This window comes from Geotrypetes seraphini, chromosome 10 (genome assembly GCF_902459505.1).
Source record: "Geotrypetes seraphini chromosome 10, aGeoSer1.1, whole genome shotgun sequence".
In the NCBI taxonomy this organism is placed as follows: Eukaryota; Metazoa; Chordata; class Amphibia; order Gymnophiona; family Dermophiidae; genus Geotrypetes; species Geotrypetes seraphini.
The window spans coordinates 57,148,182-57,174,307 of NC_047093.1; the positions used below are offsets into that span (position 1 = coordinate 57,148,182).

General features: G+C 42.5%; 1 protein-coding gene across 1 annotated transcript; it reads left to right on the forward strand.

Annotated features, from left to right (window-relative positions):
• Positions 1-2,608: 2,608 nt before the first annotated feature.
• On the forward strand, positions 2,609-24,756 carry SURF2 (surfeit 2). Its single transcript, XM_033961556.1, has 6 exons — positions 2,609-2,801; positions 12,570-12,724; positions 16,143-16,246; positions 20,949-21,134; positions 22,054-22,223; positions 24,616-24,756. The coding sequence occupies exons 1-6, from the start codon at positions 2,715-2,717 to the stop codon at positions 24,697-24,699; spliced, it is 786 nt and encodes a 261-aa protein (XP_033817447.1). The 5' UTR covers positions 2,609-2,714; the 3' UTR covers positions 24,700-24,756.
• Positions 24,757-26,126: the final 1,370 nt, after the last annotated feature.

A 26,126-nucleotide genomic window follows, 5' to 3' on the forward strand; every position in this document is an offset into this window, starting at 1 on the left:
AAATCCAGGATTGTCCTAAAATCTCCAGCCTGGAACTGGGTAACTTTGCACCCTGCATCATAAATACTGTAAAACTCTCACAAGCAGACCTAATGTGGTTCTGACTACAAAGAGGCAGGAGAAGGAAAGATGTCTGCTTGCTAACTCTTCCTACCAAGTGGCAAGAAAGTAGCAGCAATGGCTTTGATCCACCTCCACTCTTTTTGTCTGGCAGGACAAAATATGCCTTGGGATAGGGTTAACAGATGTCCGGATTTCCCCAGACATGTCCTCTTTTTGAGGACTCTGTCAGAAGTCTGAGCAGCTTTTAAATTTAACAACTTTTGTCCAGGGAAACCGGACATCTAGTAATCCTACAGCAGCTCAATCGATCCAGAGTCTCCCTCCCCCCATGTGCACTAATCTGGAGTTCTCCCTCTCCAGACCCCCCCACGCACACCTATCTAGAGTCCTATCCCCCCTTCCCGGCGGGATCTTGTACTTGCCCACCTGGCGCTTTTGTAACTCTTTGGCCATTGTCAGCATCAGGGAACTAAACACACTGCCTTCGACAACTCTGCAGAGAAAAAGCTTCTGGGTTGCCGATGGTAGCATGTTTAGATCACTAACACTGACAACAGCTGAAGGGTTACAGCAGCGCCAGGTGAGCAAGCACAGGATCGGGGAAGGGGGTACGAAAGATGATGGTCTACAGCAGGGGTCCCCAAAGTCCCTCCTTGAGGGCCGAAACTAGTTGGGTTTTCAGGATTTCCCCAATGAATATGCATTGAAAGCAGTGCATGCACATAGATCTCATGCTGCTGCTCCGCTGCTAGTAAAGGTAAGAGCGGGAGGTCAGGGGGGAACATGCAGCCCTTGGGGGGGGGGAAGCCTTCAGGGGAGGGGGCCCTGGTGTAGAAGTACACGGAGGGAGGGAAGGGGGGCTTCAAAGAGACATGCATATTCCGGACTGGGTGGGAGGGAAGAAATAATGAGTCTAAAAACGGAGGAGAGGGAAAGCGATGTGGACAATGGAGGGAACAGAAAGGGAGAGAAGTTGGACATAAGGGATGGTGTAGAGGGGGGGGGGGGAGGATAGATACTGGATAGATGGGTAGTTGGGAAGAGAATGGGTGAGAAGGTGAACCCTGGGGTGGTGGGGAAGGAGGAAGAGATGCTGGATGAAAGGGTAGTTAAGAAAAGGAGAGATGGTGGATCTGGGGATGGTGAGGCAGTGATGGAGACAAAAAAAGGGGGAAGGAAACACAAGATTCATGTGTGTGTGTGTGAGGGGGGCAGAATGGGGCTGGACTAGGGGGGTGGAATAGGGTGGGGGCAGGGGGCAGAACAGGGTAGGGCCGACAGGGCCGGATTTTCCTATAGGCTAACTAGGCTTCAGCCTAGGGCCTCAAGATCAAGAGAGGCCTACATTCAAATTGTTAGCAAAATTAAAATTACACTATTCTAAAAACAGTGAACACTAAAACACTGAACCGAAAATAAGGAGAAATTCTACGCTTCGGGATCGGAACCGGCTCCAGACGCAACGGGGCACCGACTCGGCTTCTCTCTTTCTTTTTCTCACCCTGGGAGGAGGATTGGGGAGGGAAAGACGTCAGTCTGGAAACAGCTGGGCAAAGCCTAGCCCCGCGGGGAGAGAGGCAAAACGTGGATCCGTCAGGACAGGGCGGCCCAGACTGGCATCAGGGGGTGAGGTGGGGGGTTTCAGTGGAAGGGGGATGGGAGGCAGGCAGGCTGGCATCGGAGGGGGGATGGGGGGTTTAATGGAAGGCAGGCAGGCAGGATGGCATGGGGGGTGTTCAATGGAAGGGGAATGGGAGGCAGGTGGGCATCGGAGGGAGGGTGAGGTGAGGAAGGACGCACTGGGGGCACTATGGACATAGGAAGGGGCAATGTTGTGTGTTATGTTTGATTAGTTATTGTTACAAGTACTATATATGGTGCTGAGAATAAATGTCCAAATAAGTGTTCTCGACTTTTTTTTATTATCCGTGTCACATTTTTTATAAAGGTTAGTACCAATAACAACATGTTTCATTTAACATATTGATATATATCACAGTAATTATGTATTTTATTATCTCTCATGTAATTTACAAACTTAAAAATGGGAGGTGAAAGGGCCTCATAAGTGGAATAGCCTAGGGCCTCTTTTCATCTAAATCCCGTGTCCTCTCTTTTTTTTTTTTTTAAGGAAATCTGGTTACCCTACCTTGGAAGCCCGTAAATTAGGGTATCAGCGAGGACCCCCCTCTTACATGTTTCGTCCCTAGTTTGCCTATGGTTTAATGCTGCCATGAAGGGCACATGACTCACATCGGACAAAGTCCGGGAAGCTCTGCCTCTGTCCTCATCTGCAAAAGCCTCCAACAAAGTGTTCGAGGCTTGTGCAGATGAGGATAGCGCTGACAAGGTGGGGATGGAGATAGATCCGGCGGGGACAAATTTATCCCTTTGTAATTCTTTATTGGTGAACACGGATCCTCCTCTCCCGACGCACCACTGAATCTTCTTCTTCCGAGGGCGCTATCCCACTGGACTGGGAAAAGCTACTGCCGATCTTCTGGTCTCTATGGTCATTTCGTTCCTTCCCTCCCCACTTCCGCTCTCTATGGTCAGGGGTGCGTTCTACTTCCGGATTAATACATGCGTCTCTCCCACGTGGTTCTAGAACTCCCTGGGCTTAGGGCTTAGGGCTTCTTCTATACAGGAGGATGAGTGAAATCCTGGAGGAAGTTCCAGAGGAGATCACTCGTTTCTTGCTACTGCATCCGACCCTGCAGTATATAGAGGGGAACAAGGTGAGGAGGATGGCGGCGCTATCTTCCTTTTCTCTTGTTTGCATTATGGATAGAGTTAAGACTAGTAAGTGGTATTATTGTAGTTGAGCTATGATTTTTTAGTGACTCTCTGAGGTCTTTAGTATCTTTGGTGTGATGGTGATACTGTATATCTTCTTGCGCTTATATAGCATACAGTTCAACAGAGTAGGTGACCTAAATTCAGTGCAAAGGGTAGAAACAGTTCAGCAGAAATTCTAGACCTGTAATTTATGTGTTAACATTTATGTAGAAATTCAGTTCCCGAGTTACAGATTCCTGATTTAAGTAGACTCATACTTAAGAACACGGTTGCCGCTTCATTTGATTCACTGAACAGTATTTCCAGTGGTATAGACTACACTTCTTCTGTAGCAGATTCTGGAATGATGCATGGCCACATTAAGAACAGTGTGTGTTTGTGCATGTTGTACTTAGAGGGTACACTGGTAGGGACAATCGGCCCTTTTATCAGCAGGGAGCAAAGGTAAACAGCAATAATCTTAAAATCTACAAGTTCTGAGTTACATACAAATCCGACTTAAGAACAGCTTTAAAAATGTACTGATACTACTGCTTATCAGTTATAGAGCGCTGAAAGGCATACACAGTGCTGTACATTTTGACATTTATAGATGGTCCCTGCTTGAAAGAGCTTACAATCTAACTTGGACAAACAGACATGACATGACATAAAGGGTTGGGGATGCAGAACCCAAGGTGAGAGAAGTTAGGTGTCAAAAGCATTCTTGAAAAGGTGGGCTTTTAACTGGGCCTTGTTGAACACTGCCAGAGACAGCCCGCCTTAGGGATTCGGGCAGCTGGTTTCAAGCATATGGCACAGCAAGGTAGAAGGGATGGAACCTGGAGTTGGCAGTTGAAGAGAAGGCCACAGATAGAAGGGACTTATCAGCTGAGTGGAGCTCATGGGGATGACGACCAAGAGATAAGCGAAGAGAGATGGTGAGGGGCAGCTGAATGAGTTCACTTGTAGGTGAGTAAGAGGAGTTTTGAATTGTATTCAGAAATGGATGGGAAGCCAATGAAGTGACTTTAGGAGAATGTAACTTGTTCTTAACCTGAGGACTGACTATACGGTTATCACAACAGTCAAAGGTAAAGGAATTGATGGTGGTTTAACATGCATTATATGTAGGTACTTTATGTTTACTGGGCTCACAGTCTAAGTTTTTTTGTATTTGGGGCATTAGAGGGTTAAGTGACTTGCTCAGGCCACATGGAGCTTGTGTGGAAATGGAACCCAGGTTCTCACACCACTAAACTAACCATTAGGCTACTCTTCCACTCCAAATTACTTGTCTTTGTATTGTGTATTTGAACTATGGCTAGTTTACTATTGATAGTGTACTTGGCCGCAGTGTTCTGGATTAGCTGGAGTCTTTGAAGACTTTTTTTTTGTTAGACTTAAAAAGATGGCATTACAATAGTCTAGTTTGGAGAGGATGATAAATTGGACAAGGACAGCAAAATGTTGTTGGCGGAAGTAGGACCTTACTTTCCTCAGCATGTGGAGGCTAAAAAAGCATGATTTTGCCAAGGAGTTGAGGTGGTCATTGAAGGAGAGGGAAGAATCGATAATGATGCCTAGGACCTTGCTTGAGAACTCAAGCTGCAGAGTGTCGCCAGAGGGCAGTGAGAAGAGGGTGGGCAGGTGTTCTAATTTTGGGCCGAGCCAGAGTAGTTTCATTTTAGATTCGTTCAGTTTCATCTGTACCGAGAAGGACCAGGAGTGGAGTCTCATTATGCAAGCTGTAATGTTCTCATGGAGGTTGGTGAGGTTCTGGTCTGTCTCGAGAAGGACGAGGTTGTCATCAGCGTATGTGTAGATTGTTTCAAGGGGAGATAGTTGGAAGAGTTTCAGAGAAGACATATAGATGTTAAAGAGAATAGGGGATAGGGGTGATCCCTGCGGGATTCCGCATGATAGTTTCCAAGGAACGGACATGGTGCCATTTGTGTTGACAGTGTAGGAACGAGAGCGTAGGAAGTTCAAGAACCACTTTAGGACGGTGGAGCCAATGCCTATCTTGGAAAGTTGATAAAGTAGAATATCGTGTTGGATGACATAGAAAGCTGCAGAGAGATTGAATTGCAATAGGACAGCAAACTTGTTACGAGAATGTAATTGTTGCACCTTTGAAATTAAGGAGACTAGGAGGGATTTGGTGCTGAAGCTGGGTCTGAAACCATATTGGTAGGGTAGCAGAATGGAGAATCTCTCTAGGTAAGATGAGAGCTGGGTAGAGATGATGGCCTCTAGCATTTTGGTCAAGAGAGGAATATTTGCTATGGGGCGGTAGTTAGATGGTAAGGGTCGAGATCAGCTTTTTTTCAGTAGTGGGGGACAAGACAAATATGTCCCATTTCTGTGGAGAACAGGCCCGATAATAAAGCAGAGTTTATAAGAACATAAGTCTGATAAGGGAGGAGATGGTCTGTGTAGGAATGTTATCGTAAAGGTAGGAAGGGGAAGGATCCAGGACGCATTTGCAGGATTTCAGTTTGAGACAAAGTTTAGAGATCTGGGGTTTGGATACGAGTTCAAAGGCAGTCCAGGATCTATCTGCAGGGATAGGGTTAGAGTCGTTGGGGGCCAGAGAATTATAAGAGACTGCTGGGGGGAAGGAGCTCCTTATGGTAGTGATCTTTTCGTTGAAAAATTTAGCTAGATCGTCTGCGGATGGGAAGGAGGGGAGAAAAGGTGGAGTCGTTTTTTGAAGTTAAGTTGTGCCAGATGTTGAACAGTGTACTACTTTGGTTTTTAGATCTGGAAATTTTATCACCATAGAAATTCTTCCTTGCATTTTTTAATACTGTGTTATAGAACTTGATATTGTCTGTCTGAAGGGGATTTAGATTTTTTTCCATTTACGCTCCAGAGCTCTACATTTCTGCTTCAATTCCCTGTGGTATGGAAGATACCAGGGAGCCTTGCCGGAGTAGGAGATAGGTTTAGTAGATAAAGGGTCAAGAGTACAGTAGGTGGTCCCGGAAAGGATTACCCAGTTGTGCCAGTTGGATTCTGGGTGAACAGGTTTAGGAAAAGAGGGAAGTTTGTTGAGAAATTGGGTCCAGAACAGTTCGCTTGTGATTTTTTTGCGGTAGGTAATAGAGTTTGTGGCCCGGGGTGGAGTGCCAAGGTGAGACATGAAAATGGGAAGGCAGAAAGAGCCTAAAAGGTGATCGGACCAGGGGACATGCTTCCAACGAGCCTGTTCGGCAGAAATTTTGTGCTCGGTCAGGTCAAGGAGGCTGATGATGTCTAGTGTATGGCCCTTTTCGTGGATAGGGGGCGGGCGTAGGAACGGTGAAACCTAGGGAGGTGAGGAAGTTGTTGAATTCGGTTGCATCCTTGCTGGTGTATAATTAGATATGCGCCCTATTTCAAATGGTATAGAGGTTTAAAAAAGGGAAATGCGTTAAAGAAGTCATTGGTTTCAATCTAGCCATTTATTTCTGCATGAATTTAAACAACTAAGAAAAAAAAGATAAATATAGCTCATCCAGTCATACAAGAAACGGCTCTATAGCACCTCTAATAATGTTTTGATCACTAGGTTCCTTCCTGAGGTCTCACTGAGGATATGAAATAGATGCGATCCCCACTTCCACATAATTTATGGAGAGGTGTTACTGAGCCTTGCACTACAGCAAAATAATAAAGTAGCAGATAAAGATCAAAGTGAGAGCTAGGGCAAAACAGTTTAGGTAAAGATGCAGGTAATAATTAGCAATGTATTAAAAATATTTTATTTTTATTTGCTTATGTCATTTGAAAGCTGCTTGATGTTAATACAACTTTAATTTAATTCTTTATAGTGGGTGTGTGTATGGTGGTGGTGGTGGTGGTGGGACAATGCCTACGTCAACAGTAAAGTTAGAATAGGGTCATTAAATCCAGTGGCATACCTAGTATATATGACAGCCAGTGCTGATCATTTTTTTAAACCCTCCTCTATATAAAAAAGATATTTTTTTAGTAATAATCCATGAGTCACACAACAAGGGTGCACCTAGGAAAAGGCAGCATCTTAAACACTGCAGTGAGCACTAGAACACCAGCACACACATTGTAAAACTAAAGCCAGATCTTGCACAGTCAATTGACCCTGTACAGTCAATAAGCCATGTCCTTTTCATACACAGAGAACACAGATACACCCTCGCCCAATATGGAATAATTACAAAATAGAAATATGTAGACAAAAGTTAAACTGAACCAAGAAACTAGACTGCATACAATGCAACACCACAGAAACAGTGACACATGTCCCCTATTACTGTGAAAAATATAAAGACAGTTAGATGTAAATTTGAAAAAACTGATACATAACAATCACCACTTTACACATTAACAAATAGAAGTAAAACAAATAATGAGAAATAAGAAAATACCATTTTATTGGACTAATCCATTTTTCAATTAACTTTCAGAGGCCAAATCTTTCTTCAAGACAGTACAGTATACAGCTGTTATGGTATCCGGTCCTGACCTGAGGAAAGGGGTTTAGTCCCAAAAAACTGCCTTATTTCCATTTCCTATGTATAAACTTTAATCAATACAGTTACAATACTACTTGATACTACGTAAAGCAACAAAATGTTTTTCTACCTTTTGTCATTTCTGCTTTAAATCATCTTCTCTTCGCTCTCTTCTTTCTATTCAGCGTTTGTCCTCACTCCCTTCCATGCAACATCTATCATCTCTCTTTGCCTCTTCCATCCAGCCTCTGCCTTCTCTCTCTTTACCCCTTCCATCTACTGTCCAGCCTCTCTGACCCTTGCATCCACTGTCCACCCTCTCTGCCCTTCCTTTCCTATGAATCCACTGTCCACCCTCTCTGCCTTTCCTTTCCTATGACAGTCCATCCTTAAGGAACAACTTTGTTTGATCCCAAAAAAGAGACCCAAGAAAAGTATAATTAGTCACTCGTGTCCTCCAAAACACCACAAAAAAATATGTATTTTGTGCATGACATGCATAGTAACAACACACAAACCTAGAGGACTGGGTAAAACGAGGATCTTGCAGGCCCCATGAACCGCGTGGATCTCTAAGTCACATCCTTAAAAATTTGCTTACCTCAAGGGTGAGTGGGAACCGTGAGGTCTGCGGGTGTTAAAATGCCCTGCAGACCCCATGCCACAGATGTGCGAGGTCTGTGTGATCCGGGCAATCCTTATTTTACCCAGTCCCAGAGCAATTTTTTAAGCTATTTACCCAGATGCTGTTTCCAGAAAAGGAAGATTTAAATCTATGGGAATACTTATTTTCTTGGATGACTTTTTCAAAGAGAAAGTGCTCAGTGCTCTTAGTTTCATGAAAGATGTGGTGTACCAGTTATCAAAGAGAAAGCATCCACAAACTTTTCATTGGCCTGAAGTTTTGAAAATAGCCCAGAGATAACTCGATTTCTGTCATGGAACTACAACTCTACCTTCTTGCAGAACTTGGAAACAGCAGCCGTGCACAAAGCCCCGTTTGTGCAATCATTAACTTATACCAACATCTGTGCATAATGCACAGCATGAAAATCCCTGCACTTCAAAATCATACCATCATAGGAGCTTCAAGTAGCAGCTCATATGATGATTTGCCAAGATTTTGTCCCTGTATTGTAAGGGATAGGATTTTTTTTTTTAAACACACAAAAAACCCACCTCTCTTCTGAGCTGCACACGTTAAGCACTGCAGTTCAAATAGCAAACAGCACTGGAACCCAGTGAGAAAACTCTCTTTGCTACCCATAGATACATACAACTGATTAATAATGAATTGCCGTCCTGCCTCTTTTGGGAGTCGATGGGCATTTGCTGTGACTTAGGAAAGATCAGAGCAACTGACCCCCCTTCCTTCGCCAGGAAATTCAAGTGGCAGAGGCACAACTCGGATTCTGCTCCCTCTCAAGAAAAAAATTACGTTACAAACGGAGTAACAATCAAAAAGACCAAAAACTAAACTTTCCCGAGGCAGAAACCTCCCACGTGGTCTTGATCACCCTGCTTGCTGGAACTGAAGGGAACTTGACACTTTTTTTTTTCTCCCAGAGGAGTCCCAGACTCACTGCAGCCACACGATCTGATGAGCAGAGGCATTATCAGCAGCTTTGTGGGAGTTGTTGTTTACACTCAACGCAGCAGGATTATTCTGCTTTCTGGAGACAGGGAAACATACCCAATCAGAGGACAGAGCCTGGTTAAAGAAACAGCAAACTAGCTCAGTAACCCTCCCTGGATGCAACCTGAGGAGTGCCCTTCATATCTGCTTCTGATGTGCCGTCCCGTGCTTATAAATCGGTACATAACTTCCGGTTTCAGAGGGAAGAGAAGGGATGCCGGCTCGCACACCTTAGAGCCCTGAAGCATGAGTTCGCTACGGGCTAAGGCACCTGCCTGTGAAATAAATACAAATCACTTCCGCGTCTCCAATAAATACAAATCACTGAGTTTGCGTCTCCAAGCCGGTGAGAGGTGTAATTTTTTTTTTATGTTGAGCGGCAGCAGCAACAGGATTCGCGATAGATGACAGCCAGGCTAAAAGGCCCTGGAGAGAACACTGCTGTCTATTAAGGAAGTTTTATTGCATATTGTATTGACATTGTAAGTAGCATATTATGCCATATCTTGTACAGTAAACTTTGGTGTGCGAGCATAATTTGTTCTGGAACCATACTTGTAATCCAAAGCACTCGTATATCAAAGCGAATTTCCCCGTAAGAAATAATGGAAACTCAGCTGATTCATTCCACAACCCAAAAACTTTAATAGAAAATACTGTATTGTAGTACATTTAAAATAATCACTAAACTCCCACATCAGAGAGAGAAGAACCATCAGCTCAGTTGTGACATGCATATACTGTGCATACTTGCATTGCAAGACCTCGCAGCATCTTTGGCTCAGTTGTGATGACGTGCCATGCGTATATGTGCATGTGTTGCAAGACCTCGCTTGTTTATCAAGTTAAAAATTTAATAAAACATTTTGTTCGTCTTGCAAAACACTCGTACACCAAGTTACTCGCAATCCAAGGTTTTACTGTATTTGAATATTTTTACTTAGAACATAAGAATTGCCCTCTCCGGATCAGACCCTGGGTCCATCAAGTCCGATGATCCGCACACGCGGAGGCCCCACCAGGTGTACCCTGGCATAGTTTTAGTCCCCATATCACTGTATGCTTCTCAAGGGAGATGTGCATCTAATTTACTCTTACCCGTATCACTCTATGCCACTCTTAAGGAGATGTGCATCTAGTTTACCCTTAAATCCTAGAACGGTGGATTCTGCAATTACTTCCTCTGGGAGAGCATTCCAGGTGTCCACCACTCGCTGCGTGAAACAGAACTTCCTGATATTCGTCCTGGACCTGTCCCCCCTCAGCTGTCCTCTTGTCCATGTCACATTGGACATTGTAAATAACTGCTTTCCCTGCTCCATTTTGTCAAATCCTTTCAGTATTTTGAAAGTCTCGATCAGATCCCCTCGTAGTCTCCTCAAGGGAGAACAACCTCAGTCTCCTAAGTCGTTCCTCGTAGTCCAGGTTCTCCATACCTTTCACTAGCTTCGTTGCTCATCTCTGCACCCTCTAGCAGTTTTATATCCTTCTTTAGGTATGGAGACCAATGCTGGATGCAGTATTCCAGGTGCGGTCTAACCATGGCTCTGTAGAGCGGTATTATAACTTTCTCTGATCTACTCGTAATTCCCTTCTTTATCATGCCTAGCATTCTATTTGCTTTCTTCGCCACCGTCACATATTGCGCCGACGGTTTATCAGTACACCCAGGTCCTTTTCCTGTTCGGTCTTTCCCAGAGTTACACCTGACATACTATACTTGTGATCTTTATTTTTTCTGCCTAAATGCATCACTTTGCATTTTTCCACATTAAAATTAATCTGCCATTTATCTGCCCACTTCTCAAATTGATTCAATCACCAGTAGGGGCCGTGTCCAGAATCGAGTCTATTTTTTGTACAGACACCTTAAATGTAGGCCAGCGTTTTACAGGCTACATTTAAGGCATCTGACTCGCACCTACGGAAACACCTAGGCCAGGGGTAGGCAATTCCATTCCTCGAGAGCCACAGGCAGGTCAGGTTTTCAGGATATCCACAATAAATATGCATGAGATAGATTTGCATCTCAAAGAAGCAGTGCATGCAAATCCATCTCATACATATTCATTGTGGATATCCTGAAAACCTGACCTGCCTGTGGCTCTCGAGGACCAGAATTGCCTAGCCCCTGACCTAGGCACACCTATGGATGCCTAAGGCCACTTCTCGGCATAAACCACGCCTAAGCCGGTCTTTGGCGTCTGTAGGTGTGCCTAGATGCCTTTGTATGCATGCGAATGACACCTACATTGTAGGCGTCGTTCCCTGCATCAATTTTTAAAAAAAATGTGTCCCAATTGGTCCATTAGATGGCAGTAGGATGCCAACTGCCACCTAAATCAGGCCCTCTGTGTCCTGTAAATGGGAAAGACAGATCAGGATCAAATATGTGTTTATATACCACATTCCTATTATTTGCTATGGGTATAAGTGCTGTGAATCAGTGGGGGAGGAGAAGACATCTTAAAGTTGAATTTAGCAAGTGAAATATTAGCAGTACTATTGGTTTAATCATGAACTAATGAATGTGACTGTTGGGCAGACTGGCTGGACCAGGCAGGTTTATCTTTGCTATCATTTCTTATGTTAGTTGACCTGGTTTAACCTGAGATGAGATGGAAAAATGATTATATGACAACCTATTCTGTTTTCAGTACAAAAACCACTGTGTGAAGGAGAAATGACAATAACCCCAAAATTGATCTCTTGCTCCAATTTAGCTAAATAATGCCTACCTATGCCAGTGGCTTTTTTTACAGTTGATTTGAAAGCACATGGAGGATTGATGGACACTTGATTATTGCAGTCATATTCTTTTGTGCACATGGGATGCCCCTTGATGTTTCTGGTGACCAGATCCTTAGTGGCTGGTCTTAAATGTTCTGTAGTGGAAAAGCTGCTCTTGCAAAATGCACAGAGAACTGAAGGCTCTTGTTTCATTATCAAAAAATTTTTTTTTAGGTAAATTGGTGGATTTTGTGGTGTACTGATTTACAGCATTATTTAGCTAAATTTTGTGGTATAAGAACATAACATAAGAACATAAGAATTGCCGCTGCTGGGTCAGATCAGTGGTCCATCCTGTCCAGCAGTCCGCTCACGCGGTGGCCCTTAGATCAAAGACCAGTGCTCTAAATGAGTCCAGCCTCACCTGCGTATGTTCCAGTTTAGCAGGAACCTGCCCAACTTTGTCTTGAATCCCTGGAGGGTGTTTTCCCTTATAACAGACTCCGGAAGAGTGTTCCAGTTGTCTACCACTCTCTGGGTGAAGAAGAACTTCCTTACGTTCGTACGGAATCTATCCCCTTTCAACTTTAGAGAGTGCCCTCTCATTCTCCCTACCTTGGAGAGGGTGAACAATCTGTCTTTATCTACTAAGTCTATTCCCTTCAGTATCTTGAATGTTTTGATCATGTCTCCTCTTTTCAATGGAGAAGAGGCCCAGTTTCTCCAATCTCTCACTATACAGCAACTCTTCCAGCCCCTTAACCATTTTATAAGTCACTAGACGGCATTATTTAGCTAAATTGGAGTAAGGAATTTATATTGGGGAACCTATTCTTTGGCACTGCTTAGATTGTATTCCTTTTTGTTTCCTTTCTGCCCAGGTGAGATGTAAGCTGACAGGTCATGAGTTGCCCTGCCGATTGACTGAGCTACAGGTTTACACCAGTGGAAAGAAATACAAAAGATTATTGAAGTTGGTGAATGTGTTCGACTACAGTGAGTTTGAGCCACACATTGTGCCCAGCACTAAGAATCCGTAGGTACCATCTGCTTTAAGCTTTCATTTTTTTTTTTTTTTTTTTAACCTAGGGCACTCCTATCCACACTGTCAAACTTTAACGGCCTCTTTTATAAAACCGTGCTAGCAGCTGCCCTGCGCTAACGGTCCTGAAGCCCACAGAGATTTAAAGGGCTTTGGGGCTGTTGCCGTACGGCTTTGTAAAAGAGGCCGTAAGTGTTTAAGATCGAACTACAGTCACTAAAACCACGTAGCATTATACTCAGGGTGGCAAAATTCCCCTGAACTTAGTGATTTGCTTACTTTAATCTCTTTACATAATTAGACTTATAACCACCGGAACACTGAACACATTCTAGCTTGAGAACAGCAAAAAAATAACTACATTGGGAGTAATTTTATAATCAGCTTGAGCTTGTAGAACAGTATTTTCCGTCCTAAGGTTGATGCTTACAGAATTACCCAGAAATATATACTCGCAAAAGTAAATATTCAAAAGTGCAATTCCTTACCCTGCAAATGACATTAAATGCCCTTATTCATCAATGTGCAGCAAAAACTTATTTTTTTAATGTAGTTATAAACTCTTTTGTCATGGTAACAAAGGGGATTCTTTTTTGGCTGAACTGGCAAGGCAATGGGAAGGGATTCACTGTGTAGTCCAATTGAAGAGAGGGAATAGAGAGATGGTGAGACAGGATCAACTGATCAATAATGTCTTTAAGGATTTATATGCTACTTTGTACACTGCACCATTGGGGTTGGATTTGGAGAGGAATACTTACCTATGCAGTCTAAACATAAGAATTGCCGCTGCTGGGTCAGACCAATGGTCCATCGTGCCCAGCAGTCTGCCCTTAGGGCAAAGACCAGTGCCCTAACTGAGACTAGCTTTACCTGCGTACGTTCTGGTTCAGCAGGAACTTGTCTAACTTTGTCTTGAATCCTTGGAGGTTGTTTTCCCCTATAACAGCCTCTGGAAGAGCGTTCCAGTTTTCTACCACTCTCTGGGTGAAAAAGAACTTCCTTACGTTTGTACGAAATCGATCTCATTTTAACTTTAGAGAGTGACCTCTCATTCTCTCTACCTTGGAGAGGGTGAACAACCTGTCTTTATCTAAGTCTATTCCCTTCATTATCTTGAATGTTTCGATCATGTCCCTTCTCAGTCTCCTCTTTTCAAGGGAGAAGAGGCCCAGTTTCTTTAAACTCTCAGTGTACGGCAACTCCTCCAGTCCCTTAACCATTTTAGTTGTTCTTCTCTGGACCCTCTCGAGTAGTACCGTGTCCTTCATGTATGGTGACCAGTGCTAGACACAGTATTCCAGGTGGGGGCATACCATGGCCTGGTACAGCGGCATGATAACCTTCTCCGATCTGTTTGTGATCCCCTTCTTAATCATTCCTAGCATTCTGTTTGCCCTTTTCACCGCTGCACATTGCGCAGACGGCTTCATTGACTTGTCGACCAGTACTCCTAAGTCTCTTTCCGGGGGGGGGGGGGGGGGTCCTCTCCAAGTACTGCATCCTGTGTTCGTGTATAAGTGCTTAGATGAGAATAGCTTAGGATCTTTAGAAGCATTAATCTCAGAAGATGAAATTAAATGGGTGATTCATTAGAGTCTTCTGCATAAGACTTCAAGTTCAGACGGCTTTTGCAGTGACTTTTACAAAATCTTGTAACACTACATCACTATACCTTTAAGAAAGACGTCTTGTAATTGGCTCAGATTGTTGACATTCCAAAGCAAGGTAAAATTTGATCCTTACCAGAATCTTACCACTCCTTAACAACAATTTTAGCAAATAGACTTGCTCAAATTCTCCCTTCAATAGTGGCAGACCCGTAAGTTGGGTTCATTCTTAATAGACCTATTGCTAAAAATGTCCAGAGGGTTCTGACCTCCTTCGAAGCTGTAGGCAATATGGAAGAAATATGTTTTTGGCGAGTTTTCCATCTTAACCATATAAGCTTTAAATCATCCTCTTAGAGAGATAGTTTAGGTGAATGGGGGTCTACTTTGACCAATTTTATATTCACCAGGGAACTCGGCAGAAGTGCCCCCTCTCCCCACTCCTTTTTATTCTCACTCTGGAACCATTAATTCAAGATGTCCAGAATAATTATGTTATGTCATCAATTTCTATATGGTACGATGCCTGAAATTTTTTAAGAGTATAATGTCTGGTTATCAACCACTAATATCACTGTGTTCCAAAAGTTCTGCATAGCTGAAAACAAAGGCTAACCCTAAATATGTGGAAACGAATGCCATGACTTTTACATGTGCAGGAGTCAAGCTAAGGAATGGCCTTCTTGGCCAGATTCGAAAATGTGGAGAGAGGAACTCATTTAGGAAAATGTTAAAGACTCAACTATTTGTAGATGCATTTCTTTGAGCAATTGATTTTATGTAAGAATGAATCAGCCTGCTTTTGTTCTTATTTTGTATTGACTTTTAATATTTTATGTATGTAACTACCTGTAAACTGTTTTGGAAAAAAACGTATAGAAATTTTAAAAAATAAATAAATTGCTGGTGATCTGTTAGTGCACATCATCAACCCTGATGAATCTTTGTCTACCCTTATAAAAAGTTTTTAAGATTTTGGTGGCATCTCAGGATTTAAATTAAACTTTGCAAGATCAGAAGCATTGGCTACAGATGAGTTGTTGTAGGCAACGGATTGGGGAGTTTCTACTGACATCGGCAGAGGGCTCCTTTACTTATTTGGGGGTTCTGTTGGCAGCTGACACTAAAAAGCTCTTATGCCTCTTATCACTAGTTTACTTAAGATGATCTATGGAAAAGCCTTCCACTATCTCTCATGGGTAGGATTGGTTTGTTTTGTATAACTTTTGTTTTCTAAATGGCTTTGTCATGCAGACAGTCCCAGTCAGACTGTTGTATAAAGATTTCCTGACACTGAGAGAGGTGGCGAAGTTTTGTTGGAGAACAAAGAAATCCAAAATGTATATGGAATATTTATAAAGTGGCTGGCATTATGGGGATTTGGGACTGTCTGATTTGAAAATGTTAAAATTATGCTTTCTTGCTGTGTCACCTAAAGATTGATTTGTAATAAGGGTAGAGTTTGTTCTCTGAAAAATTATTTAGTATTCCATAAACTTTTAAAAGTTTTTCTGTTCAAGAAATTCCTAGCATATTGATTTGTTTTTTAGCATTCTTTATAATTCCCAGACCATGTCTGGCTCCTAATAACTGGAATCCGCATGGAACTGTGAAGAAGTTGTGGAATATAAGAATATTTTGTATTCAGGGTTTTCTCTTATAAGACTGTTTAACAAATAAACAAAAATTGAGATTATTTTCAGGTAACAATTACTGTTTTGTTCTTTAAGGCATTAAATAGTGCCTTCTCCAGTTCCCTGGCTTATTAATTTGCATTTTCACTTGGTTTTTTTTTCCCACAGACATCAGCTGTTTTGCAAGTTAACGCTTCGTCACATTAACAAGGTGCCAGAGCATGTCCTACGCCATGTCCAAGGGAGACGCTATCTGCATGCCCTGCAGAAATGTAAGGAAGTCGTATCACATAGCCAGCTTATAGTAGTCCAAGGATTCTAGATGGTTTTTTTTTATTAAGTTATTTTATTAAGCATCTAATCATAAGGGAAGATTAGGTTCTTACCTCAATAATCTTTTTTCCAGTATACTGGTACAGTAGTCTGGACTATAGACTCTATCCCCATACTTGCGAGAAACTTGTAGAAGACATTAAACAGATTCTTCAGCTCCACCTCCTTGTGTCCCTTAGTTCGTACCAAAGCAATGGATAACTTCTAAATAGGAGAAATAACAAGGAGAACATGGGGAACTCCCCGACAAAATCAGTTTTGTTCTGCTCTACAATCAAAACAATTAATTAATCAAATTAAAACATACCATAACCAGTGGAAAGGGTATGCCGTATTTTCTCAAAAATAAGAGTGTCTTATATTAATTTTAGGCCCAAAAAGTGCACTAGGTCTTATTTTTGGGGTATGTACATGATCACCTTTTCCTTACTCTCCTTCTCCCCAATTCTTCCTCTCTCTCTCCCACATGTGCATCTTTCCTCCCCTCCCATCCCTCGTGCAGCAGGACCCTTGCCCAGTGTCCCTTCCCTCCTCCAATCCCTTGTGCAGCAGAACCCTTGAGCAAGCATTTCCCCCCCCCCCGAGCACCTGCCCCCGCCGCTCATCTGAAACCCTGACGACCGTGAGCGAGCCCTACATACCTCCCTAAGCAGCTTCGGGCTGGCAGCACTCTAAACAGGTTGCTTCGGCCTTGTCCACTCGTGAATTCACTATAACGCGGCAGAGTGAATTCACGAGTGGACAGGACAAGGCCGAAGCAGCCTGTTTAGAGTGCTGCCGGCCCGAAGCGGCTTAGGGAAGGTATGTAAGGCTCGCTCGCGGTTGGCAGGGTTCAGATGGGAGGGAGGGAAGGATGGGGGTTTGGCTGTGCAGTGGGGGCAGGTGCTCGATGGGGGGGGGGGGTGTTCGCTCAAGGGTTCTGCTGCACAAGGGATGGGAGGGAGGGAAGGGAAACTGCCGGCGAATCCCGGGACTAGGGCTTATTTTGGGGGTAGGGCTTATATTATGACCTACTCCGAAAATCCTGCTAGAGCTTATTTTCAGGGCAGGTCTTATTTTGGGGGAAACACGGTAGTAGTCTGGACTACAGTGATGTATCAAAGCAGTCCTCCAAATATAGGGTGAGGCAGATGAGTCTGCTTGAAGCACTGAGGACCTAAAAGCTGTGTCCCTTTGTGCTGCCAGGTCCACTCTGTAAAACTTGACAAAAGTGTGGTCTATATAGCTGCCCTACAAATGTCCTTGGTCTCTGCACAGATAAGCTTGCCGATTGGTGAGACCTCCTGTAGGTACAAAAGGAACACCTACCTGATCCCCTGGGGCATATGGCCTACTGTCGGACAGTGATTTAGGATTGTCCGTGACACTGGCCATATGGTCATCCAATCCTTTGCCAAAAAGCATCTGCTCTTTGAAGGGTAGTCGGCTTAAGGTAGCCTTAGATACTGAATCACCTGCCCGTTGTGTGATCCAAAGTGTTCTGCAAGCGGTAATAGAGTAAGCAGGGACTTTGCTTATTACTATAAATGCATCATAGAGCAGGGGTCTCCAAACGTTTTGCCTCGAGGGCCACATTGGGTACTTCAGCACTTTTCAGTGGGCTGTAGTGTAAAAAAAAAAAAAAAAGATAAATAACTATATATATGAGTTTTATTGAAAGTAGAAAATTTTATAAACTAATTACAGAGCATGTAAGATTAAATTATCATATATTAATGATGACGAACACTACCAGTAAAACTGTAAAAGAGAATAAATTTATAAATAATTATGAAATTATTAAAATCATGAGAACTCCATACAAGCAAATATGTGAATAAGTGAATACACACCTTTTAAATATAAATTTATGCAATAACAAATTGAGTATTACACTGCACCACTGCAAGTATTCTTATGGACAATTAACCGTAATGACTAGTAACGAACTTCTAGATTCAATTTAAAGATTAGTCACAGCGCCAGAGCACCTACAACACCACAAATTGACACTTGATCGAGGCCGAACAAGTACGAAGAAATACCGTGAAGTATACAATTACGATTCAGTATTAAATAAAGTTGTGAATAATATTAACATAATATGGAATATCAATATACTTTGAACACAATTTTAATTAATAAATTTGAAATCTATCAACACCCTTTGTTGGTTTTTTTTTGTGGATTCTCATTGGAAAATTAGCCCAATTGGCGCATTTCTGCTGGCCGTACTTTGGAGACCCTTGATATAGAGCATTGGCTAAATAGTCCAACCCTGAAAGCAACACTTGGGATAAAGTGTCCTTCTCCAAAGCCAGAGCTTGATGCAACATCTTGTGGTAAGCGCACACCACAAATGATGCTGCAGCTTCGGCCTTAAGACCCAGGGCTAAAACTTCGAACTGCCTCTTGTACACAAGATCCACTGTCCGATCCTGTGCATCCTTCAAGATCATTCCACCTTCACTAGGAAGCGAAGGACGCTTAGTAACTTGTGCTCCCAATGAATCTACCTTAGGCTGTGTAAATAGCTGCTGAAAATCTGGATCCATCAGATATAATTTGGACATGGCCCTAGCGCATTCCAGTATTCTGTCAGCATCATGGTGATCTCTGGATGTGAAGGCAAATATGTGGACTGGGTCTTAGGACTGCTTAACAGAGAAGTTTGAGCTGTGGCCTTTGTGGGGGGATCCAAATTTAACTCCCGCAGGGAAACTGAGAACTTCCATTAAATCCAGTGGTTTAAAAGGTCTATATCAGTGGTCTCAAACTCGTGGCCTATGGGCCGCATGCGGCCCGCCAGGTACTATTTTGAGGCCCTCGGTATTGGTATTATAAAGAATGATTCTTTATGGAAATCTTGTACCTTAAGTGTCCGACAGTTTCTGTAACCTCATGCTTGCGCTTTCCTGCGTCTGTATGCGATTGTGAGGTGGAGTGCAATCGTGTGCAGATGCAGGAAAGTGCTTGCGTGAGGTTACAGCAGTGAGGCGGGCAACATTCCAGAACGTAAAGTAACCATTGAAGGCAGTGCAGCTTGTGCGTGTGTCCGGTGCTAGAGGAGATGAGAACTAAAGGAGGTTGCAGATGCGACTGCCGGACACTTAAGGCACAAGTTTTCCCATAAAGAATCATTCTTTGTAATATCAAGGGCCTCAAAATAGTTGGTCCAAAATAGTTGGCCTCTTGCAGTTGATACTTTTATAGTTTTTCACTTTCTGCATGTTGCACTGCTTACAGCTGAAATTATCAGAAGCAATTAAGGAAAGATTTATAAACTAAAATGAGTTTTACCTCATGCAAAGTTGTCATTTCTTTAATAATACATGAACTATTTTTTCTGCGGCCCTCCCAAGTACCTACAAATCCAAAATGTGGACCTGCAAAGGGTTTGAGTTTGAGACTGATGGTCTACATGGTGCTGGGTCCTCTCCTTAGTCTAGGGCTGCCACAGACTCCTGGCTATGAGTGCCCACTTTCAACTCAGACTCTTCCCAGCCTGCGGAGTCATTTTGGGAGAGCAAGGGCTTCAAGCCCAACTGCCTGTCATCTAAATCTTTCTCAGATTGGATCTCCGGATTCTGCAGATTAACTCTCTGCAGTGGAACTCCTCCCCCCCCCCCCCAGTTGGCACCTGGGAAACTCCGGACGCTGATGCTCCTTTAAACTTTAAACTTCTGTTAAGTTTTAAACATTAAACTTGCAAAATCAAGAGTCAAAACCTTGTACTGGATCTCTTGAGGAACTCTGCAGGGCCTACATTCTGTTTCCTCATGGGTTCAGAGGTGTATGTGCTCTTGTGTTTGCCGAGTCCCCCTCAGGGAGCTCTAGAAGGAATTTCTGGTTCAACAACCGAGCTGACTGGGGCTAAGACCAGCACTCTTGCCCCCCAGCATGTGGTGCATGGATGATCCTCAGCCGGCCATCCATCACAAATTGGCATGATGTAGGGGTAAAACAGTCTGGGGAATCCATTTCTATCGATTTTGTGTAAAATTGAGGTGCTTTGAGGCAGATTGAGATGGATTGAAAAATCCAAGATGGCTGCTGCAGATGCGATTTTGCACCAAAAACGGCCCAGGAGAGCAATGTTAAAAGCCAAAAAATTCAGAAAAGAGGTTTTTGGAGGTGGGGGGACCTAAATCCTAGCCCCAGAAATCCCCCCAAAGTCAATTTTAAGACCTCCCTGAATGTCTCCCATAGACAGTAATAGATACTTCCAGGAATACTGGGGACCTCTTAGGTACCAGAAAGCCTTGCAGAATTGGATAAACTAAAAAATAACCAAATGTACAGCTGAAGAAAAGACACCTTTGCAACCCACTTGTAGAATGAGAAACTGAGGGAGAAGGGCACTGCCCAGTGACACAAGGAGGTGGAGCTGAAGAATCTGTTTGATGCCTTCTGCAGTATGGGAATAGAACCTATAGTCCAGACTACTGTACCCTTTACATTGGAAAGTAGAGTTTTATGAGCTGTCCTCTTTTTCTTGAATCATTCCTCTAATAGATTACTGGATTTAGAAGTTGTATGTTCTTTAGTGTTCCTCCTGACCAGCCTAGACAGATGGATTATGTACTCCTACCAACAGGAGGTGGACATGCTTGATAGAATCCGAAGCTGCCTTGCATACCATCTTTTTGTCCCTGTTCCCAGATCAAGAATGCCAGAAGAATGGGACAGAATATATCCCTGCCTGTCTGCAAAATAAGAAAGTAACACGGTGGGCAAAAAAGGCTGACGGGGACAGAGAACGTGGCAAGAAGGGGACATTCTGGCAGCCTGCATCTAGTGAGGAGGAAGGAGACGAGTCTGATGATAGCCTAAGTGATCTTTACCCATGTGAGTTGAAATTTTCTGGCTCATTTCCTGAGACCCTGTAGAAATAATTTTTTTCAAGTTTGTGAGATGCTGGCTTCTTTTGTACACACTTTCTGAAAATGGTATATGAATGATTTAGGTCTCCTGAGGAATGGTGTGTATGGCTGTTGCAGACCTTGCCTAAACTCTCAAAATGAGGGCAGAGGAGAATTTGTAGTGGTTCATACAATAACAAAATGAAGTGATATAGCCCTACTAGAAAAGGTAAGCCCCAGTCAGCAGTAATAAGGTGGACAATAATGTTAGAGATGGTGAAAATCAGGGTATGTGGGAATAATAATAATAACTTTATTCTTTTATACTACCATAACCAAAAGTTCTAGGCGGTTTACACTAAAAAGTGCTGGACAATCAGCGAAATACAATAATACAGTAAAAAATACAAATATTTGTAAAATAGAATTTCAATAAAAAAACTCACTAAGTAATAAACTTATCGAACAAAGTAGTCTTAATTTCCGAAACATAACTTGCTGAATAGTTAAGAATATGTTGGCTAAAATTTATTTTTTTTTCTGCTGCATTGCACAGTTCACTTCTTTAATCTATTGTAACCCCCCTGCCCTTTTTCCTCATAACTTTTCTGTTTGATGTTATGTTGCCGTGACTTTTTTTTTTTTTTTTATAAGTAAAGGAGATAAGGATTTGGACTGGGCAGTCTCTTGATTTTATTTTTCATCAGAGATGTGAATGAGTGCACTTAATATTACAGAGCAGGAAAAGGTCATATTGATTGTAAATTTTCAGAAGAAAATGCTGTACACCCAGTGAAAGCTTTATGCCAAGCCTGAAAGTTTTAGGAACTGATAGGTTCAGGAGTGCTATGATTGGAGCTGACTGTATCCTTTGTGTCCTTCCACCTTCCAACCTTTGTTTTCAGCTGAGTTATTCAGGGAAAAAAGCACAGAAGACAGGAAGCAAAATGATGACTTCCTGACAGACAGTGATGAAGAGGAGTTGACATCCAAGGAGAGAGAAGAGAGTGTTAGGAGCTGTCAGGAGAATGGACAAATGGACATGGATGGACAGACTAGCAGAAAAAGACAACAGGTGAGTCCTTGGATTGAGACACTGCTCAGTGAGGCATATACACTGGACTCAAGTGGCATAGTGAGGGTGAGAGGCGCCTCCCCCTTCATTCTCCCATACCTACCTAGTTGTTGCTCGTGGCAATCAACCATGTGCTCCTCACGACCCTGTCGGCTCTCCCTCTGACATCACTTCCGATGCACAGCACCCAGAAGTGATGTCAGTGGGAGAGCCAACAAGTCGCGAGGAGTACGTTGTTGAACACATGTGCAACAACTTCAACTAGATGGCGCGTGCGTGGCAAGGGGAGGAGTGGGAAGAGGCGGAGGAGGAGGGGTGCTGGTGTCCCTACCAACATGGTGCCCGGAGCGGATAACCCCCCCTTTACTACGCCACCGACAGGATTTGATTGGCATGAAGCTTTAAAGGATGTGGGAAGCTTCGAGTTTGATCGTTTGAGTCATCTTTCCCACCATCTTTATGCCACTACATTCCTTCTCTATAGTTAGGATCTCTTCATACTGGGTTCCAGAAGGGTCTAATGTCTGTGGTCCCAGAACTAGGGCTGTCGGTGCTATGAAGGCAGGTGAGGTCCTGTTATTGTTGTTAGGTGTCATCAACTCGTGCTTCAGGCCCCTAGCGACTTGATCAATTGCGGATCTAAAAAGAAATCTGTTTTTAGTCCGGAAAGGTCCTCCAGCGTCATGCCCACGGTTGTTTTCAATGTGTCCAGCCATCTGTATGGGGGAAATAATCCATGAAGGCCCATGGTAACTCCACTCCACATTCCTCTATTATAAATTGTAGTGTCTGAGCGTGAGCAGGTTCTAACTAGGCTGGAAGCTCAAGTGTAGAGGTAGCAAAACCAGGCCAGAAAAAAAAAAATGTACATATCCAGTCCCTTCCTCACCTGCATACCAGCCATGGTGTAATGACTCAGACCTCAGCCACTTGGTAGATCAGGAATGCTGTATGCCCCCCTCCCTCCTCTTTACAGTGAGCTAAACTAAACCTTGGGTTTATATTCTGCATCTTCTCCACAGTAGTAGAGCTCGGCACAGTTTACAGAACTGGGGTAGAAAGATACTCCAAAGGGGGATTATAGGAATAAGTATGAAGAGAGTTTAGAGGGGCTTGGTGTACCAGAGAGGGAAGGAAGTGTTACATTTTTGAGAATAGCCGAGTTTTTAGATGCCTACGGAACAGTTGGAGGGAGCCCAAACTACGAAGCGAGGAGGCAAGATTATTCCAGAGCTCAGTGATTCTGAAGGGGAGGGAAGTCCCTAGTTTACCAATGTGGGATATACCTTTTAATGAGGGGAAGGATAGTTATAATTTTTGGGTGGATCTGGTGAAATTAGGATTTGAGGAATTCCAAGATAGTGGAATAACAGGAGGAAGGATGCCGTGAAGGATCTTGAAAGTTAGACAGGCACATTTAAAGTGGACCCTGGAAATTACTGGAAGCTAGTGAAGCTTGGACAGGAGTGGTGAGACATGGTCAAATTTACTTTTTGCAAAAATAAGCTTATCCACAATATTCTGTATCAGCTGGAGTCTATGGAGGCTTTTCTTAGTTAGGCTTAAGTAGATAGAGTTGCAGTAGTCCAATCTGGAAAGGATGATGGATTGTACGAGGACGGCAAAGTGTTTTTGATGGAAGAAGGATCTCGCATTCCTCAGCATGTGAAGGCTAAAAAAGTATTTTTTTATCAAGGATTTAAGATGGTCATTGAAGGATAGTGAGGAGTCAATGGTGATGCCCAGAACTTTGCTTGAGAACTCCAACTGTAGTGTGGAGCCGGAGGACAATGGGATGGAGGTGGGTAGTTGGTTTAATTTAAGGCCGAGCCAAAGTAGTTTTGTTTTGGACTCGTTCAGTTTCATTTGTACAGTGAGGGCCCAGGATTGGAGGTTTGTTATACATGAGGAGATGTTCTCCGCGAGGTTAGTGAAGTTCGAGTTGGTCTCGAGGAGGACCAGGATGTCATCAGCATAAGTGTAAAGAGTTTCTAGGGGGGATAGGTGGAGGAGTTTCAGGGAGGACATATAGATGTTGAAAAGAATAGGAGATAGAGGAGAACCTTGCGGGACTCCACATGTCGGTTTCCAGGGGGAGGATGAGGTGCCATTCATGTTAACGGTGTAAGAATGGGAACATAAGAAATTTGAGAACCAGTCTAGGACTGTGGAGGTAATGCCTATCTCAGAGAGTTGGAAGACAAGAATATCATAATGGACAACGTCAAAAGCTGCAGAAAGGTCGAATTGTAGAAGAACAGCAAACTTGTTATGAAAATGAAGTTGTTGAACCTTAGAGATTAATGAGGCCAATAGGGATTTGGAGCTCTTATCTTTAGTTCCTATCTTTATGACTAAGTTCACATTTACTGGCATTTTTCTTTTTTTGCAGAGACAGATGGGCTCCTTAAAGAAGAAATTTAAGAGCCACCATTGCAGGCCCAAAAGGTTCCAAAGAGCAGCAAAGATCAAATAAATTTGTATGGATGAGTTTAAACATATTAAAACCAGCTGCACTTGTTTATACTTTTCAGACTGTGCTCTTATTTGGCGTGATGTGTCTCTGTATGTTAAATTTTGCACATTTTTCTCTGTCGGTTCTGAGTGTTGAAATGAACTGTGTGATCTTTTCATGATAGTCCCAACCATGCAATACTAATGAATTGAGAAGGTTTTTAAGAAGTATAGATTCATTAATTTAAATATGAAAGAATTAAGTGAAATGAACATTGAATAAATATTGAATATTTAAAAGAAGATTAGAAAAAGGAGATTTAGCTAGGAGATATAATATAAATCTTTTATGAATTAACAATAAAGTAATTAATATTAAATGTTTTTAGTTATGGTAGGGAGGAGGGGTTCATGCCAATGATGTAAATAGGAGTAAGATAAAAGAATTCCTTTCTCTTGAAAGAAATCCCAGAATGGGAAAATTACTCCATAATCTGAGGCTTGTCCCTGTTTAATTAATAATTAACAATAAAAATAAAAATCACAGAGTCATTGTGACTTTTAGGAATGGTTCCTTTTTTGTGTATTTAATTAATAGATAACCATTAAGTCTAGTATAGTTTATGTTTGTATGTTAATGGGCACAGATAGGATATGCAAGGGGAAGGACACTGCCACAACGAGCTTCCTGTAACCTATGCTTAATCCTAACATTTGCAAGCAGCTGCTCTGTAAGGGACACATAGCCCTGTTTCTAGTGCTGGGAGTCTTTGTAGCTTTTTGTTAGTAAGTATACTCCACTCAAAGCCCCTTGTGCTGTCAAAGCAGTGCAATTCTGTGGTATTTATTATACATATGCATCAGTATAATTGCTCTGTCCCAATTTGATTTTGCCATTACCTCTCCGCCTTGTGATTATCTAGGTACAGTACCTTCTTTTTTTAATTTATTCTAAAAATGCATTGAAATATCAGATAAAATATTGGTTTCCCTTTTTGGTACTTTATTAAAATATCCAGAAAATTGTATGTCATGTCCAAGTTCAAAATTTATAATATCATTACCTCAAGTCTCAAAGCTTTTCCCCGAACCTAAGCAACACCACTCGAGGCTCAAACACTTAATTGCTTCAAACTTTATGGGTCAATTCGTCATGGGTTCTCAACCCAATAAATTAGTTTATCTTTTACATTTGTTATTCTTTTTTAATTACTTTTGAAAACATTCAATTCCAAATTTATTTGAATAAATTTACTTAGCTTAGTGGTCTCTTGTTCAGGGAATCTTAGCCGACATGTTTCGCTGCTGCTTTTTCAAGGCTATTCCCCTAAAAGGACACCATAAATTACATTAACTGAGGTTCAGGGCTTTGAGACCTGAGGTAATATTATAAATTGTGGAGATTGAATACCTCAAGTTAAATATTTTTGTCAGAAGACAAGCTTTTAT